This window comes from Rhinoderma darwinii, chromosome 12, assembly GCF_050947455.1.
Source record: "Rhinoderma darwinii isolate aRhiDar2 chromosome 12, aRhiDar2.hap1, whole genome shotgun sequence".
NCBI classification, from domain to species: domain Eukaryota; kingdom Metazoa; phylum Chordata; class Amphibia; order Anura; family Rhinodermatidae; genus Rhinoderma; species Rhinoderma darwinii.
Window position 1 is genome coordinate 56,433,272 of NC_134698.1, and position 18,284 is coordinate 56,451,555.

The 18,284-nt window shown below is 42.0% G+C and overlaps 1 protein-coding gene across 5 annotated transcripts in view; it reads left to right on the forward strand.

Moving 5' to 3' along the window:
- CAPN3 (calpain 3) overlaps positions 1–18,284 on the forward strand; it is a 123,674-nt gene that overhangs the window by 56,786 nt on the left and 48,604 nt on the right. For 2 of the 5 annotated variants that reach the window (XM_075843787.1, XM_075843788.1), the window contains exons 10-13: positions 361–530; positions 1,967–1,978; positions 3,075–3,283; positions 3,749–3,783. In XM_075843787.1, the coding sequence (XP_075699902.1) occupies positions 361–530; positions 1,967–1,978; positions 3,075–3,283; positions 3,749–3,783 (426 nt within the window). Of the gene's footprint in view, positions 1–360; positions 531–1,966; positions 1,979–3,074; positions 3,284–3,748; positions 3,786–4,914; positions 4,933–12,443; positions 12,449–18,284 lie in introns of all 5 variants that reach the window. The other 3 variants (XM_075843785.1, XM_075843789.1, XM_075843784.1) reach the window with 3 other exon arrangements.

The window sequence follows — 18,284 nt, forward strand, 5'->3', positions numbered from 1 at the left end:
TTCAATAGATGGGAAAGTGATGATGATGGGGGGGGGGGTAGTCGAACAAGTGACCAACCCTTTTATGTAAGACTGTTAAGGTGTTAACCACCATTTTGATTTCCTGCTATAGACATATCTCTTCTGTCCGTTTCACAGTCATCAATCATGTTGGCCTAGGGGAACACTTATTTCCAACCATTGCCAAATCCAACTCATAATTGATAGTCTTTGGATAGACCGGAATAGACAGGCTGTTTTTAGGGCTGAACAAAAGCGGTAACTAGTATATACGTATTGTGCAATAACCTCCAATAATCTGAAATTAGATGGTAAATAAAACTTAGGAAACGTCTAATGTTATCATTTAAAAAATTACAGACACTTACTGGACTAATCCTCAGTATCGTCTGAAGCTCCTAGAAGAGGATGATGACCCCGATGACAATGAGGTCGTCTGTAGCTTTCTTGTTGCTTTAATGCAGAAGAATCGCAGGAAAGATCGGAAAGCGGGAGCCAATCTTTTCACGATTGGTTTTGCTATTTATGAGGTAAATATAGGAGAATCATTATTACATAAAAGAAAACAATTTAGTATCATAAATGTTGGCATGAACTTTCTAATAGTGGAAGGATTGGTGCCAGGCAGTCAATCTGGTATCTTTTTTACTGTATATCGAAGGAAAGGATTGTAATAATGAGCTGTCTGTAAAAATTATGTTAATTCAGTATGTTATTCACCTTACTGGGTTTAATATTCAAGATGTGGTATTTTCAGAGAGTGGGTCTGTGTCTATGTGTTGGTACAGAAGCTCAGGGAATGGAAAACTTTGACGGGCACTTTAAGTTGTTACACATTAGACTTTTTAAAGTAGGTTTGTATATATTTCATTTTGTAGGTATAATAAACGCATCTAAAATAAAACCAAAAAGAAGCAACTTTGAAAATCGTCTTGGTTTGAAAAGATTTTAACACTTTATGTGTACAGCTCCTATGCAGACCTATGGGTTTTTATGATTACAGACTACAAACAAACCCTGTGTGTCTGATCCTGAAGTCATGTGTTCCTCCGTTTCTTCTGCCTCTTCACCAACAAGAAGTGGCAAAGAGAGTAAAGTAACACATAACTGCAGGATCAGACTACACAGGGTTTGTATGTAGTCTGTAACCATGGAGACGCATAGGTCTGTATAGGAGCTGTATAGACAAAACAATAGCATATTCCAAATTAATACTATTTACAAACACGCATCATTTTCTTTCTTTCTGATGCGTTGGAGCAATAAAACTGGTTACAAAGGTTACTTTGAGACTGAATTGCAGATATTAAGCTAAAGGGTAAAAGATTAGTTTGAAATGTTATAATACAGGTTAGTGGCTATAGTATTTGTGCTCAGTTTATGACACTCCAGTTGTTTTTAGGCACTCATGCAATGCACTGGTCCCTGCATCTTGGGCCTAGGTTACTTTATAGACAGCATTCATTTGTTTGATGTAATTATTTGCAATTGTAATAACGTATTTAGTGTCAATAGTTTTTTATTAAAGTTTGAAAATTTCAACAATGCAGTAACATAGATGGTATGGAAAAGCATGATTCAATCCATCAAATATACGAGATATAAAGATATGAAATACATCTCGAAAGTATTCAATAGCAAGTACACATATATAACAACAAAACAGCGTTACAAAAAGTACATGTATTGGACATAGTGTACGGATATAGTAATAGGAGCGTTACAGAACTAAATAAAGAAGTAACTAAACTAGTTAAACAAAATTACAGAACAAAGGTTCAGGCACAAGCATTCTTTTTATTCATATCCTGTATCGGCAGTCATACCTGTATGCAAAGGGAATCTTGAGACCACGCAAGCCAAATATTCTCAAAAAGTGAGAATTTCTTATCCCCAAGAGCAATTATTTTTTCATAACTATGTGTAATAAGATATTTAATTTGGTCTTTCTCTTTTTCTTCTCAAGGTTCCAAAAGAGGTATGATGTAGAAACGAGAAGTAATGGAGACGTGCTTGAGTATAACACTTTATTGCCATTTGTTTAACAAAGTAAATCCCTTTCAGTTGGGCCATTTTCAGTGTTGTGAACCAAACGTAAGACCGTTGGCAATCACTAACCCATTCATCACCATATAATATTCAAATGTACACAATGGGGAATATACAAACTCAGCATTGTGAGAAACTAGACATGGACCGCACAATCCACAGTATATACGTTGATCTGAGCCGCTAGGCATAATTTAGAAACATGAACATGAGGTTCTTTGTAAACATTTTGATCAAACTGTATAAGCCCACTTGCCACTTCACGGCGACCTGTTCAAAGTGGGTCCCTACTCTAGCGGTTGCAGCACCGCATGGCGGCTACCGCAACTGCAGCACTGCACCCATGCCTTCAGACCGTGCCAAGCCTCCTTGGCTCTGGGCCACGTCCCCCCACAAGTGCAGCACTACAGCAACAGACACCACCGTACAGCACCACAACATGTGAACAGATGGAATGAGCTCACCTTGCCATGCATATACGTATATATTGTGGATTGTGCGGTCCATGTCTAGTTTCTCACAATGCTGGAATATACAAACTGTTTTCATTCCTATTTAAAGTGAGAATTTGCAGGACCTACATTGAGTTTCATGGAGAGATAATGTCTACATAGCCCCCTCTTAACTCTAATAGTAAGGATTCCCCTATACAGTGCGATCAAAATGTGGTAATTTCCGCTTATGTACTTGACATGAAACTCACCAATTTGCACAAAACCGCGCGCGACTTTTGCCGCACAGGTCAATTACAATTAACACGGCTTGACAGCATGGTGTATGGACATCTTTACAGATCAGAGCACTTTTTAAACAAATGTTAATTTTATTTCAAAGAATTGTAATTGCTTCAATAACACTTTATCTATACACCGTTCAGCCGTAACATTAAAACCACGGACAGGTGAAGTGAATAATGTTGATCAATAATATACTAATGTACGTTACTCATTCAGTTTGACTAAAGAAATTAGACATTTTAATGTTATTACCTTTATTCGTGCAAAATATTTCTGTTCTTCCCGCAGATGCATGGTAATAAGCAGCATCTACAAAAAGATTTCTTTCTATACAATGCATCCAAGGATAGATGCAAGTCATATATCAACATGCGAGAAGTCTCCCAACGCTTCAGACTACCTCCCAGTGAATATGTCATCATCCCTTCCACTTATGAGCCTCACCAGGAAGGAGAATTTATTCTAAGGGTCTTCTCCGAAAAAAGAAACGTATCAGAGTAAGTCACTAGACATGTCTATTTTATTTGCATTACTTTATGTAGATTTCCATTTACCCAAATACACATAAATATCTCATTTAAGGGGGGCCTAATGTTTATATGGACTCGAATAAAATTTATAATGACATGAGTTCGAAAATAATTTTCCTTCCACCCGCTTGTACACGGTAAAGCTATGTGTACAGACCCATACCATGGGCCATGGGCTGCACTACGGGTCCATATTATATAACCAACTATCTGACTCTGTTATGTATATCAGTTTTCTTTTGCTTTTAACAAAAAATCTGAAATGCCAAAACTGAAATAAAACGGGGGCGCCCAGTAACTTGTTTGACAGGTGAAAATCCACCAAATTTGGCGCATATCACTTCAACTATATCCTTTACGCCTCTTTTAGTAAATGTGGACCAATATCTTTTTTTACTTTCTATTATATCGTCACTTTTTTCCCTTTTCCAGAGAAGTCGAAAACAAGATTGAAGCTGACCGACCCAGTGTAAGTATTAATAGTTAACTTTCTGCTATAATTGTAGTATTTTTATACTAACTTGTGGTATAGTAATGAACTTAACTCATCTTCTAAGGCCCCATGCACACAAACATATTTTTGTGGCCACAATTCACCCGCAATTCTGCGGGTGAATTGCAGCCCCATTCATTTCAATGGGCCCATGCACACGACCGTGGTTTCCATGGTCCGTGCATTGCCCAGGAGCCTGAAATTAATACACACGGCAATGTGCACGGCCCGTGATTTGCGGGCGGCCGCGGGCGACACTCCGCGGCTGTCCGGGCCGCAAGTCACTGCCCGTGCACACCACTACGGTCCTGTGCATGAGGCCTAAGTCACACTTACACTGGTGCAGGAAGCTGAGAGATGTGGAGAAGTTAGCTGGGGTCCTCACACTGTAGAGCTGTGATATGTCTACCTGGGAAAACTGTGGTCCTTAGCCAATTTCTTGCCCCTAACAAAATATTGTCTCTATAGCATCAATAAAATTTTTATTTTTGGCTCCTTAATAAAGTAGAGCGCTATGACCACTATGTTTACTCAATGTTACAAATGCAGCTAAAGCAGCAGTACACTGTAAAGACTATAACTAACTATTAATCATTTTCACCCCTATTTGAGTGACCCGGTAGAAGAATGCTTTGGACTATATGGAATCGTACCTCAATTGGTATTGGCTTTAGTGTGCATATATCACACCTAAGACCCCCAACAACCTTTTCAATCAGATATGGTCAATACCACTAATAAGATGAGGTCCTGCTACACAACAGAAAATAAGTGTCCACATCTTAAATGCTGTTCTTTGAGGCAGTTCAAATGAATTATGAGATTAAAAGAATAGCGCCGCTCTTGTCCATGGGTTGTGTTTGATATTGCATCTAATCCCCATGACCTGCAATACTATACACAGTCTCAGGATAAAATAGATCTTTTTTTCTAAGCCCTTCGTTGTTGGACCATGTAAGTGTGAGTCTTGTGTGTTACAAGGGCTGGCGTCAACTTTTAATTTGTAGAGTAGTGTGATTCATGACAAGTTATTACCTGCTAGTAAGTCCTCTTTAGACCCCTGTCACAAGACCAGGTAAATCATTGTCATTTTATTTTTGTCCAGAAAAAGAAAAAAGTCAAGGTGGGTGAACATGCATGACTAAATGCACGTGCAAGTTACTACTAAATGTTAATTGTATTGGCATTGACAGAGGTTTTGCAGATTGATGATGGCTTTCTGCCTATACTATAGCTGCGGCATGAATTCAAGTAACCAACAATTCCTTTCTTTGTTACTCCTGCATGTAAACTGTTGTCATGTTCCATGTGCCGTTCCATATTTTACAAGATTTGTATTTTTAAAATGTATTGTTAGAGCATATCTGTATGGTACTATTACTTATATTATCTCAATATGTATTTTATCCAGCAAGTGGATTAAAGATGGGTTTACACCAGCTTAGAAAAATTCTGCAAAAAGTGCATATTTGGACTGTGGGTTTTGCTGTGAAGCTTTGGAATTTTTTGGGGGCAGACAGCTATTTCCCCAACTTCCCGATTGCCTGAGCAGGAATGTTTATTTCATGTGAGAGAGGACAATAAATTGCTGATATTCACCTTTAGGTTGAAATCCAATATGTCCAATCCTTCTATTTCTCATCGTCTACCATCAGGGACGATCTGATTGCCCCATATACCTTAGATGGTCGGCTGAACCCACTGAAACTTGTCAGTTTGATCAATCTTAATCTAATGTGTATGCTCAGATTTACTATGTGTACAATACTTATAGTCAGGGGCATAGCTTTAGGGGGTGCAGAGTTGCACTCGGGCTGCGGTGGCTGAGGGGCCAAGGGACCCCCTGCTACATAAGAAAAGCCAACAAAGGCACATGATAGATGGTGGCTCTGGAACTTCACGTTACGCTCTGCTTCTAATCAAAATCAATAGATCGACAATAATGCTCTTGTCCCATATTCTCGCTTTATACCTTGACAAAGAGTGTGGTATGCACCTATTCATTCCTGTTATTTCTCCTCCTTTTACACTATGAAGTATTAGAAAATGATATTTTTAATTAATTTTCTGTCTAGTGTCATGAATTTCAAATTTTAGATGAATTCATGTTTTGTTTTATTATGATTGGAAGTAAAATTAGGAGTATTGTATCCACCCCTTACCTACAAAATGTTCATGGCAGATACTTTGAAAATCGTATTCTTAAATAGGAAGACTAAGAGTTAAGTCTCGGCTACATAAGTCACATTATCATAAACTATAGGAGCATTTCTAAAGTATTTATGCCAATCTGAGAGACAATGGATATTGGGATGGTAGGCTGGATAATCTGTATTCCACAGTACATTGTCTCAAAAATAAATATCACATTTAACGTATGTCATGGAAAACAAAAATAAGTCAAAAATTCTACTGAGTCTGACCGACGGCTGTAATATGGCAACATTTATTACATGTATGACCACAAGACTCGGATTTCCATGGTTCAATGTAACTTAGGTCAGCGTAGATAGGGGTCTATGGTGATCTAAGTTTGGTTCCAAAGAGCCGTTGGGGTCCATGGGTCTTCCAGCCCCTGAGATTTTTTTAAACCTTATAAAAAAATTAAAAAAAGAAGAAACCCACTTTCAATATGTTGTTTTTCATAATGAGTATTTTTTTTCTTTTTTTTTTGTTTGTTAATTATTTTATTTTTTTATTAGTTCCACATACTGAAATTACAAAATCGTTATATAGAAGTGAAAAAAATGCAGACATATACCCCACCCCAATCTACGTTCACTGCAGGAAAGGAAAGAAAAAAAAGAGATTTCTTACCTTAATATAACATCGGTGAAAATATATATTTGAAGTAAATGTAAACTTTTTCCCCTTTCTGTTGGAGGAGCAAATAGATTTGAGTATTGATTTGAACTAAACAAGATTGACCCGAAATGCACTGTGTGTGAACTAGACTGTAAGAGATTGTGATGAATTGAGGCATACTCTAATATTTTATGGAAAATTCCTGCTGGGAGTTGAACAAACATGTTGGCCCTGCAGTAATAATACATAAAGGGCCATGTATTTAAGAAGTGTTGGAAAGTTTCGCACTCATTTTATATATAATCGTATTTATATTTGTAAACCTAAAGGAAAAGGAGTAAAAACCACGGCGCCACATGGTGCAGATCACCAACGATAGTTTTGCAAGGTATAATAAGGAGGGGTGGTGAGAATGTTATGCTCACCTAGTGGGGCTGTGCAAATGCAGGCACAACGCTGATGTGAGTAGAATGATAAAAATGTGATGAAGCTGCAGCTAAGTCCAATCCGGTCCCCACAAGGTAACCGCTAGATATAGTATATATTGGAATAAAAAAACAAAACATAACAGCGCTGCTACCATCAAGGATGAGTCCAGGATTTGTTGAAGAATAAGATCGTTTGATTGGAAATGCATAAGGCTACGCCTTTCAACACTGTACCTGTGTCTTCCTCAGGCTAATATATATTATTCTTTATTTGTGGAAGTGTTGACATATAACTATTATGTAAGTTGGCTTACAATATTTTTTTTTGCTCATGGAACAATTTTACCCAATTTTATGTGTGTGTGTGTGTGTATTTCATAAATAATGATTTTCATAAAAAGGAACCGCATTTACCATAAGCCGGGCCGGTTCCATGTGTATGTGTGTTCCCTTGGGCAATCTATATATTTTTTACTCTATTTTACAAGTCAAGAAGAGTCTGCGTAACCCTTTTTAACAAGATAGAGGTACATTTAAAACAATATTTTAATAGTAGTTTTTGTTGTTTTCTTGTTGTTTTTTTTTGTTTTCTTTTTTAAACAGTCAAAGTTGGCCCTCTATCTATCTTACCCATAGCCTCATAAGCATAGAGTTTCTTTACCCAGATAGTCAGAAACCTCACCACCCCCCTCTCCATCAAGCCCAAAAAGCCCTGGCATCTGCCTAGGTTTTCCTGATAATGACGTATAAAGGGCCGGCGTTGGCACCCAGGGAACCAGGGCAAGTGCCGGGGCCCACTACACTTGGCGGGGTGCACTCGGCCGCTGGGTGCTGATGCTGCCATCATCACGACATCACTGTCCATATATGGACAGTGATGTAAGGTGGAGAGAAGGAGTCCCAGGCAGAGCGCTAGAAGCGGCTCTGCTCCGGGACTCCATCTCTGGGAAAGCCTCTGACATCACTGTCCATATATGGACAGTGTTGTCGGGAGCAGAGCAGCGTCCCAGGCAGTGGCGTAGCTATAGGTGTCGCAATGGTCACAACTGCGTCCAGGCCCCTAAGCCTGTCTGCGCCGAGTCACTCACAGCACAGTGCAGAGGAGGAGAAGGATCTCCTCCACCCGTCGTGGGAATGGGGATAGGTAAGTAATTATGTTATTATTTTTCTATTAGGTACATACACATGGGGGCATTATACTGGGTATGGGAGGGGGGCTCATATGGTAGCTGCTGAGGGGTCCATTATATTGTATGGGACAGCTATAGGGGGCATTATACTGTATGGGGGCATTATACTGTATGGGACAGCTATAGGGGGCATTATACTGTATGGGGGCATTATACTGTATGTGAGGCATTCTACTGTATGGGGCATTATACTGTATAGGGCAGCTATGGGGGGCATTATACTGTATGGGGCAGCTATGGGGGGCATTATACTGTATGGGGCAGATATGGGAGCATTATACTGTATGGGGCAGCTATGGGGGGCATTATACTGTATGTGTCAGCCATGGGTATGCATTATATTGTATGGGGCAGCCAGTGGTGTAATTATAGAGGTCGCAATTGCCCGCGGCCCCCTGCACCACGTCAATGACAAGTTACTATAGTAATTGGGGCCTATGTAACAAGCTACAGGTGAACCAGGTACTATAGTAACTGACAGTACTTACCTTCCTCGTTCCGGAGCGCAGCGGAGGTCCTGACGTCACAGCGCTGTGCGCAGCGCATGACGTCGCAAGGCTGTGCGCTGCGCACAACATTCCGACCCTGAATGGAGTCAGGACCTCTGCTATGGCCGAATAGGACGTAAGTTTAATACCACTGTCTGCTGGAGCTGATAGCTTGGGGTCCGACTCCTGAGACCCCCGCCAATCAGCTGTTTTGAAGGGGGTGCAGCGCTCATACGGGCTTTACTTCCCCTTCATTCCGCTCACTTTCTCACACTGTGAATCACCGACACGGACGTGTCAGTGATTGACAGTGTGACCAAGTAAGGGAAATGAAGGGGAAGCGGCGCTTGTACGAGCGATGCCAGTCTGCGGCCATGCCAGTCCCCGACCATCACTACAGATGCTCGGGTACTGAATCGTATCAGGCTCTTCCCAGTACCCTTGGTGGCGGTGGGTACCGTGGTAATAATGGGGGTTAGTGTTAGCCTCTGCAGCGGCTAACACTTAGCCCCGCTTTAGTAATGGACGCTGTCAATCAGCCAGCAGCTATTAATAAGGCGGTAGTAATTAAGTTTAGAAAAATACAAATACATAGAAAAAATATTTTATTGAAATAAAAATCCCACACAACCCTTATTAACCATTTTATTGAGAAAAAAAACACCATTATCGAAGTAGTCATCGAATCCCAGATAGTCCAACAACCGAACTTGTAAAAAAACAAAAATAATTAAGTAGTAACACATAAAAAAGCAAAACAATTCTTATACTTACCTTTCCTCGGTCCAGCGCTGGAGCCGCAATGTCAGCGAACTGGGCCCTATATCTAATCCTATCATGCGTGATACTTTCTGCTGAGCCGCTGTATCTAAACCAATCATATGTGATAAAGTCTGATGAGCCGCTGTATCTAATCCTATCCATAGCTATAGGGTCGTAGTGCTACAGATATGCTGCCTCCTATATATACATGCACACACATATTTTTGGGGAGGTATATGCATTGGGGCTATTTCCCCTGACGTTTCAAGACCTTAGTGACGCCCCTGGCTGCTAGTGCTGCATCGTTGGGTCACTTAGGACAGTGGTTCCCAACCTGTTTTGATGCAAGAGAATGTTTACAGGGACCGGCGGGGGGGGGTTAGAGTCTGTTCACACATTGTGTAAATACGGCGTATAGCTGTATTATAATATCTGTATTATGCTGTGGAAAATCCGCAGCATAATACAGTAGCAGCAAAGTGGATGAGATAAAACAAGTCTCATCCACACTCTGCGTAAATACTGAGCGGAAAAAACGCTCAGAAATTTTATTCTGCAGCAAGTCAATTGTATTTGCGTAAACGCTGCTTATTTGTTGCGGGTTTTCCCCATTGAATTCAATGGGGAGGTAATAACCACAAGAAATACCAGCAGGGGCGTAGCTAAAGGCTCATGGACCCTTGTGCAATAATTCAGCTCGGGTCTACGCCTTCCCAACACCACCAGACCCCTGCCCGCGCCTATGCCCTGCCGACTTGCCCAACAGTCCCCATGGATGCCCCCACAGTATAATGCCCCCATAGCTGCCTCCGCGGTATAATGCCCCCCATAGCTTCCCCTATATAGTATAATGCTCCCCTATAGCTGCCCCCTCACAGTATAATGCCCCCATAGTATAATGCTCCCCATAGCAGCCCCCACACAGTATTATGCCCCCCATAGCTGCCCCCATAGTATAATGCTCCCCATAGCTGTTCCACAGTATAATGCCCCTGATACAGCATAAGGCCTCCAATACAGTATAAGGCCTCCCATGCTGCCCCATACAGTAAAATGCTCCTATAGCTGCCACCATATCAGCTCCACCTCCCAGTATAATGCCCCCATATGTGCTTAATAAAAATAATAACATAATTACTTACCTATCCCCGTTTCCACGATGGTTGGAGGATCCTTCTCCTCCAGTCTGTGTTATGAGTGACTCGGCGCAGACCGGCGCGATGACGTCACAACATCGCGCATGCCTGCGCCGAGCCGCTCACGGCAGAGTGAATGCTGGGGCAAGGAGCCGTCACTCTTGCTCCAGCATTCAGTTCAACTGTATCTGCATCCTAAGGATGCAGATGCAGTTGGAACTTGGACCAGCGGCGGTCACATGGGATGAAACATCATCCCAGGAGGCCGGCGTGGATGACGTTAGAGGACCGGCCTCATGGGATGACGTTTCATCCTATGTGACTGCAGCTGCAGCCAATCACCAGCTGCAGCGGTCTCCCGGGTTGAAACGTCATCCTGGGAGGCCTGCTAAGCAATTTTCCGCAGCGGACATTCCGGGCAAAAAACTGCACCACAGTTTGGTGCGGGTTTTCACCTGAAATTCCCTGAGGCCACCGGGGCAGATACCAGATACCGCGGTGGACACCAGATACTGCGGCCCTGTACCAAATGATCCATGGCCAGGTATTGGTCCGTGGCCCATCGGCCATGAGAAGTTTGGGGGAGCCAAGAAGAACCTTTGCATCGGGGCCCATGAGCCTTTAGCTACGCCCCGGGGGGCATTCTACTGTATGGGGCATTATACTGTATGTGGCAGCTATGGGCGGCAATATACTGTGGGAGCAGCTATGGGGGGCATTATACTGTGGGGGCAGCTATGGGGGCATTATCCTATGGTGGTTAGCTATGGGGGGCATTATACTGTGTGGGGGCAGCTATGGGGAGCATTATACTGTGGTGGCCAGCTATGTGGGGCATTATACTGTGTGGGGGCAGCTATGGGGAGGACATTATACTGTGTGGGGGCATTATACTGTTTGGCATTATACTGTGGGGGCAGCTATGGGGGCATTATACTGTGGGGGCATTCATGGGATCTGTCATGCAAGGCAGCTGGGCATAGGCATGCGCAGGGGTCTGGTGGTGTTGGGAAGGGGTAGGTGGGCCCAAGCTGAATTATTGCACTAGGACCCATGAGCCTTTAGCTACGCCCCTGATCCCAGGCAGAATGCCAGTAGTGCTCTGCCCGGGACTATGGCTCTGTGATTGCCCCTGACAACGCTGGCAATATATGGACTGTGATGTCAGGGGCTTCTCCTGAAGCGGAATCCCCAGCCAGAGCATCGTCAATGCTCTGGCTGGGGATTCCACTCCTAGAGGGAACCCAAAAGGCGCTACCTACAGGGAGGGGGGCTGTGTGGCGCTACCAGGGAGGGGGGATGTGTGGCATTACCAGGGAGGGGGGCTGTGTGCCACTACCAGGGAGGGGAACTGTTTTGCACTACCTGGGAGGGGGGCTGTGTGGCACTATCGACAGAGGGCACTAAATTTATTGGGGTACAGACTGGGGCCTAACTTCTATATGGGGGTATAAACAGGACCTAACATATATATGGGGGCACAAAGAGACGTTTTCTGCCATTTTACTGCCGCCGTGAGTTGCCCCGCAAGGGGCCTACTAAGTCTGTGTTGCCCAAGGGCCCACATAAACCTGGAGCCGGCCCTGGAGGCATATCATATGGATAGATTTCACTGGTAAAAAAAAACAAAAACAACTAAACCACTTCTACTCCTTTTAGAGGAAAAATTTACCATGTAAGTTACTTTACCGTCATTGGCTGATCGCTAGTGAACTCTACCTTCATGTTTTAGGTCCAAAATTAAGTACTGATTAATTTCATCATATATCTTTATAGCAGCCAGTGCTACATCTTTCTGATAAAGAGCTGCAAATCCCCTGCATAGTTTTAGTATTAAGCAATACCATTCTGGCAGTTTACACTTACCACTAGAGGGAGCTTACTAAATACTGTGTTATTATTATTATTGATTTAATGCATAACCTCATGCAGTAAGCTTCCTCTAGTGGTGGGTCCAGAATGGTCGAGTCTAAATCTATGTCTACACAGATGATTTGGAGTGCTTTATAAAAAAAAAACAGAGCCCTGACTGCTATAAAGATACTTCAAGAAATTAATCAACAGCAAATTTTTAACTTATTCAGAAAAAATTAAAAACTGTGTTCAAGGGCAGACATTAATTTTACGGTTTACAAAATTATTTTTAGTCGAGTGATTTGGAGTAATGGATCTGCTGACTACTGCCAAACCAGCCAATGAGTTCAATGTGCAAAGCTCATAAGTCTTACAGTCATCTGAAATGTAATGGCACAGAAACAAATTATGTGAAGATCAGTGACCCATAAGCAGAATTCAGTCGGCTGTGTTTATCTGTCTTCATACAGAGAAGTTCAGGGCAGCATTATTAAGTATATGTTCATGGCTCGAATCACACAACTTATATATATTGTAGGCATTTAAAAAGTGAGATAGTTACACTTGCGTCCAGAATAGTCCTAGAGTTCATTATTGTTTCTTTCCAGTTCACTAGTCTTAGGGTATGTTCATATAGGGTGGATAAGCTGCGTAAAAGTACAAAGCGTATCCGCCCTGGAGCCCGCAGGGAATTCCAGACGACAAACCGCACCAAATTGTGGTGCATTTTTACGGCCGGAATGTCTATTGCGGAGAACCGTAGATAAAAAAAATCCTATACTTACCAGTAGCCATGGGGATGCGTTCCTCTTACATCCTGCAGCCTGGCCTCCTTGGACGACATTTCATCCCATGTGACCACTGTAGCCTGTGATTGGCTGCATCAGTCACATGGGATGAAATGTCATCTCTGGAGGATGGGCTGGATGCAGGAGTAGAAAGATCTGTATAAGTATAACTTTTTTTTCTGATTTGCAATTTTTGCAGCAAAATCGCAGCTTTTCTGCCACAAAACTTGCAACATCTGCTATTTTTTGGTGGGTTTTACCTCCCCATTGAATTAAATGGAGAAAGCCCACAACAGAAAACCAGTGATTCCACAACATAAATTGACATGCTGCGGATCAAAAAAACGCACCACAGGTCAATTTATGAATGGTTTATCAGCAGGTTTATTTACGCAGCATGTGGATGAGATTTGTTTAAATCTCATTCACTATGCTGCTTCTCTATTATGCTGCGGAATTTGCGCAATTAAATCTGTTGCAGAAAATCCGCAGAATTTACGCTACATGTGGACTTCCCCTTAAAGTGTAACTCTACAAATACCATATCCCTCCTAAGAAAAAAGACCCTGGACTCCTTCATCCACGGCATGGTCTGTATGTCTTCCATATAATTTTATATTTTGACAGCTGGATGCTCTAATATGTAGAGTATAAAGACCAATTTATGCGGGGAGCAGGCTTTAGACCTCTGGAGACAACATGGGTTGGTTCCCCTCTGTAGTGCCCATTAGGTTACACATACTGTTCATTGCAGACTTAAATGGTGACTAACCTTTCAAGAAACTTTTGCATACATCAGTGGTACAAGTAAATATAAGAAGTTTTGTAATATATCTTAGAGAAAGATTCCTCTTTCTTCACTTATCAGGCACTCCCCTTCACCCCTGCACTAATTATTCACCCTCAATTCATTGCTAAATCCATCTTGAGAGACAACTGATTATCAGCTCTCTGAAGGATCAGGTTACATGCTGCCCATACAAATCTATGGAGGGGGAGTAGAGAGCAGAAGCAGCGTGGGAGACACACACAGACGCTGCTGCAGCTTCTAGTAAGTGCTATATCTCATCCCAGTGTGAGATTCTCTGCTACACTGCCCAGTAGTGCTGTATGATGTCCTCCATTCTGCTGCTGTTTTTGAGGGTGTGCTACAAAGAGATTGAGGAGCAGGATGTTCTCTTCCCTATGTGTGCAGTGTATGGCAGACATGATGGTAGTTAGGCTCCACCCACTAGCTCAGGGAAAACTGAGAATTAGAGAGAGGGAGAGCGCCTGCAGAGGGGAAAATGGCCAGAAATAGTTATTCCTCATGTATAGTCCTGGCCAAAAGTTTTGAGACTGACACAAATTTTGGTCTTCACAAAGTTTGCTGCTTCAGTATTTTTAGATAGTTTAGTCAGATATTTCTTTGGTTACTGAAGTACAATTTTAAGCATTTTATACATTTTTTAACTTTTATTGACAAATACATCAAGTTTATGCAAAAACTCAATATTTACAGTGTTGACCCTTCTTTTTCAAGACTTCTGCAATTCGCCCTGGCTTGCTGGTTATCCGCTTCTGGACAAAAATCCCGACTGATGGCAACCCATTCAGTGCTTGGAGTTCATCACAATTTCTGTGTTTTTGTTTGTACACCCGCCTTTTGAGGATTGACCACAGGTTTTGAGATCTGGGGAGTTTCCTGGCCATGGACTCAAAATTCCAATGTAATGTTAACCGAGCCACTTAGTTATCACTTTTGCCTTGTTACATGGTGCTCCATCATGCTGGAAAAAGCATTGTGCATCACAAAATTGCTCCTGGATCGTTGGGAGAAGTTGCTCTAGGAGGACGTTAAGATACCATTCTTTATTCATGGAAGTGTTCTTATGCAAAATTATGAGTGAGCCCACTCCCTTGGATTAAAAGCAACCCCACACATGAATGGTCTCAGAATGCTTTACATTTGGCATGATACAGGACTTATGGTAGCGCTCACCTTTTCTTCTCCGGACAATCATTCTTCCAGATGTCCCAAACAGTCTGAAGGGGGCTTCATCAGAGAAAATAATTTTACCCCAGTACTCTGCAGTCTAATCCCTGTACTTCCTTCAGAATGCCAGTCTGTCCTTGATGTTTTTCTTTGAGAGAAGTGGCTTATTTGCTACCTTTCGTGACACCAGGCCAACCTCCAAAAGCCTTCGCCTCGCTGTGTGTGTAGGTGCACTGACACCTGCCTGCTGCCGTTCCTGAGCAAACTCTGCATTGGTGTTGAACCGATTCCGTAGCTGAATCCTGTTTAGTAGATGGTCCTAGCACTTGTCAAACTTTCTTAAAGAGGCTCTGTCACCACATTATAAGTGCTTTATCTCCTAGATAAGGAGATCGGCGCTATAATGTAGGTGACAGTAATGCTTTTTATTTTAAAAAAAAGCAATCTATTTTTACCACTTTATTAGCGTTTTTAGATTTATGCTAATGAGTTGCTTAATGCCCAAGTGGGCGCACTTTCACTTTAGACCAAGTGGGCGTTGTACAGGGGAGTGTATGACGCTGACCAATCAGCATCATGCACTCCTCTCCATTCATTTACACAGCGCATAGGAATCCTGTTAGATCCTTATGTGCTGTCTTATACTTACACATTAACAATACTGAAGTGTTTAGACAGTGAATAGACATTCCACGGAATGTCTATTCACGATCTCTGCATTTCGTTACTCTGTCTGTGGTAGTTACAGCAGAGGACGCGTAATCTCGCGAGATCACGCTTCCTCGGCTGTAACTACCATAGAAGCAACTCATTAGCATAAATCTATGTAGGAGATAGGGCACTTATAATGTGGTGACAGAGCCTCTTTAAGTGCACTGAAACTTCTACACAGAAGTTGAACCTCTCTCCTTGAGGTTTTGATGATCCGATAAATGGATGATTTGGAGGCAATTTTACAGGCAGTAATATCCTTGCCTGTTTGTCCCTTTTGATGCAAAGCAATGATGACTGCACATGTTTCCTTGGAGGTAACCATAGTTAACAGAAGAAGAGAATGATTTCAAACACCATCCCCCTTTTAAAGCAACCAGTCTGTTTTGATAATTCAATCAGCATGACCGTGATATCAGCTGCCTTGTCCTCGTTAACACTTCCTCCTAAACTAGAAGATCACTGAAATTATATTAGCAGTGGCAGGGCTGAAATGCAGTGTAAATGTTTTTTTTGTGATTAAGTTAATTGTCATAGTAAGGAATGACTTTGCAATTATTTGCAATTCATCTGATCACTCTTCATAACAATATAGAGTTAATGGAGATTGCAACTATAAAAACTGAAACCGCAAACTTTTTGAAAACCAAAATTTGTGTCCGTTGCAAAACTTTCGGCCAGGTTTGTACACACACATAACTGCTTAGGCTTAATTCACACGAGTGAGTTCGGTCTGTAATATACAGACCGCATGTCGGCCGCTTTTCCCGGACCGAACACAGTGCGGGGAGCTGGGCTCCTAGCATCATAGTTATGTATGACACTAGGTGTCCCTGCCTCCCTGCAGATCTACATGAAAACATGATTACAGTACGGGATAGTTTTCCCGCAGCGAGGCAGGGACTCCTGGCATCATACATAACTATGATGCTAGTCGCGTTGTAATGTATATATTAAAGAAATAAATAAGTGCATGGAGATCTACTGGTAATTGCATGCTGTGTGATTGATGTGAGCACATAAAGTGATGGGAAGGGGGCAGAGCGCCTCTAGTTTAAATCTTCGATAAATGCATTTTTGGATTGTGTTTCAGATGTTGCTTATGTAAAGATGATAGAGGACATGTTAATGAAATACTGCACCATATGTGACGTTATGCTAACATGTACATTTATTTTTTTATGTGTTTAAAACTAGACTTAATATTGTGTGCATAGCACTTTCAACTGTTCTGTAGTGAAGACTTTGCTTCATCTCGCTTAACAAATGCATGAGATCTTGCCCAGCAATGGTATGCCTTATTTCTATTCAGTGCTGATCATACATATAGGTGAATGCTCCTGGTTTGAGTGCTGTTACTCTTTTGCATGCAGATTGTTCAATTGCATCCATGTAAATACTAGACTAATGTGTGTTCTTTTATTACAATTATGTAAAACTGGTTGCAATTATGTCAAATTCAGTCAAGAAGTTGCCTTTACTATAATTTTATAATTCTAAATATATAGTGTATATATAATGTCAACATTTCATTGTCCAAAATATTACTGTATATTTATCTATATGCTCAATTTTGATAGATCATGTTGATTGTTGATGATTTTATAGACACAGCCACTACCATGACTTAGGGCTCAAGCGAACTGGCGCATTACATATCTGTAATATGGCATCCATATGTGCCCATACTTGCTTCTAGGGTAGATTACACGGAGGCACCCTTTAAGGCCCCATGCACACGACCATAGAATTAGTCCATAATTAAAGGCCCATTCGCTTCCATACTTTAGAAAGAGCGCACGGCCCGCAAATCCTTCAGAAACCGCACCATCCTTGTCCATGCGCAGTGTCTGTTATTGCAGTTCAGCCTGCAATATGGGGTTAAATGCAATACCAGATACAGCCCATGGCCCAGGATGGTGCTGTTTCTGGGGGGATAAAAAGCAAACCATTTTTCCAATCTCATGCAACCTTTTTAAATTTTTATCTCCAGCTTTGTCTGTCATTTTGAATCACAAACACACCTACTAAGGCCTCATTCACACAACAGGGTCCGAGTGTCGGCCGTTTTCCTGGCCGGTTTGCATCTGTTTTGCATCTGTTCTGATTCCGTTCCGGGCCGTGTTACCGTTTTTAACGGCCGATTTTGACCCGTTTTGCATCCGTTTTTTTCTCTGTCCGTTTTAAAATCGGATGAATTTCATTTAAACTTGTTGCCACACACAGCTCTCTGTAGATTATGCCACCCAGCCCCCTGTTGGTAATGCCACCCAGCCTCCTGCAGGTAATGCCACCAAGTCACCTGTAGGTGATGCCACCAAGTCCCCTGTAGGCAATG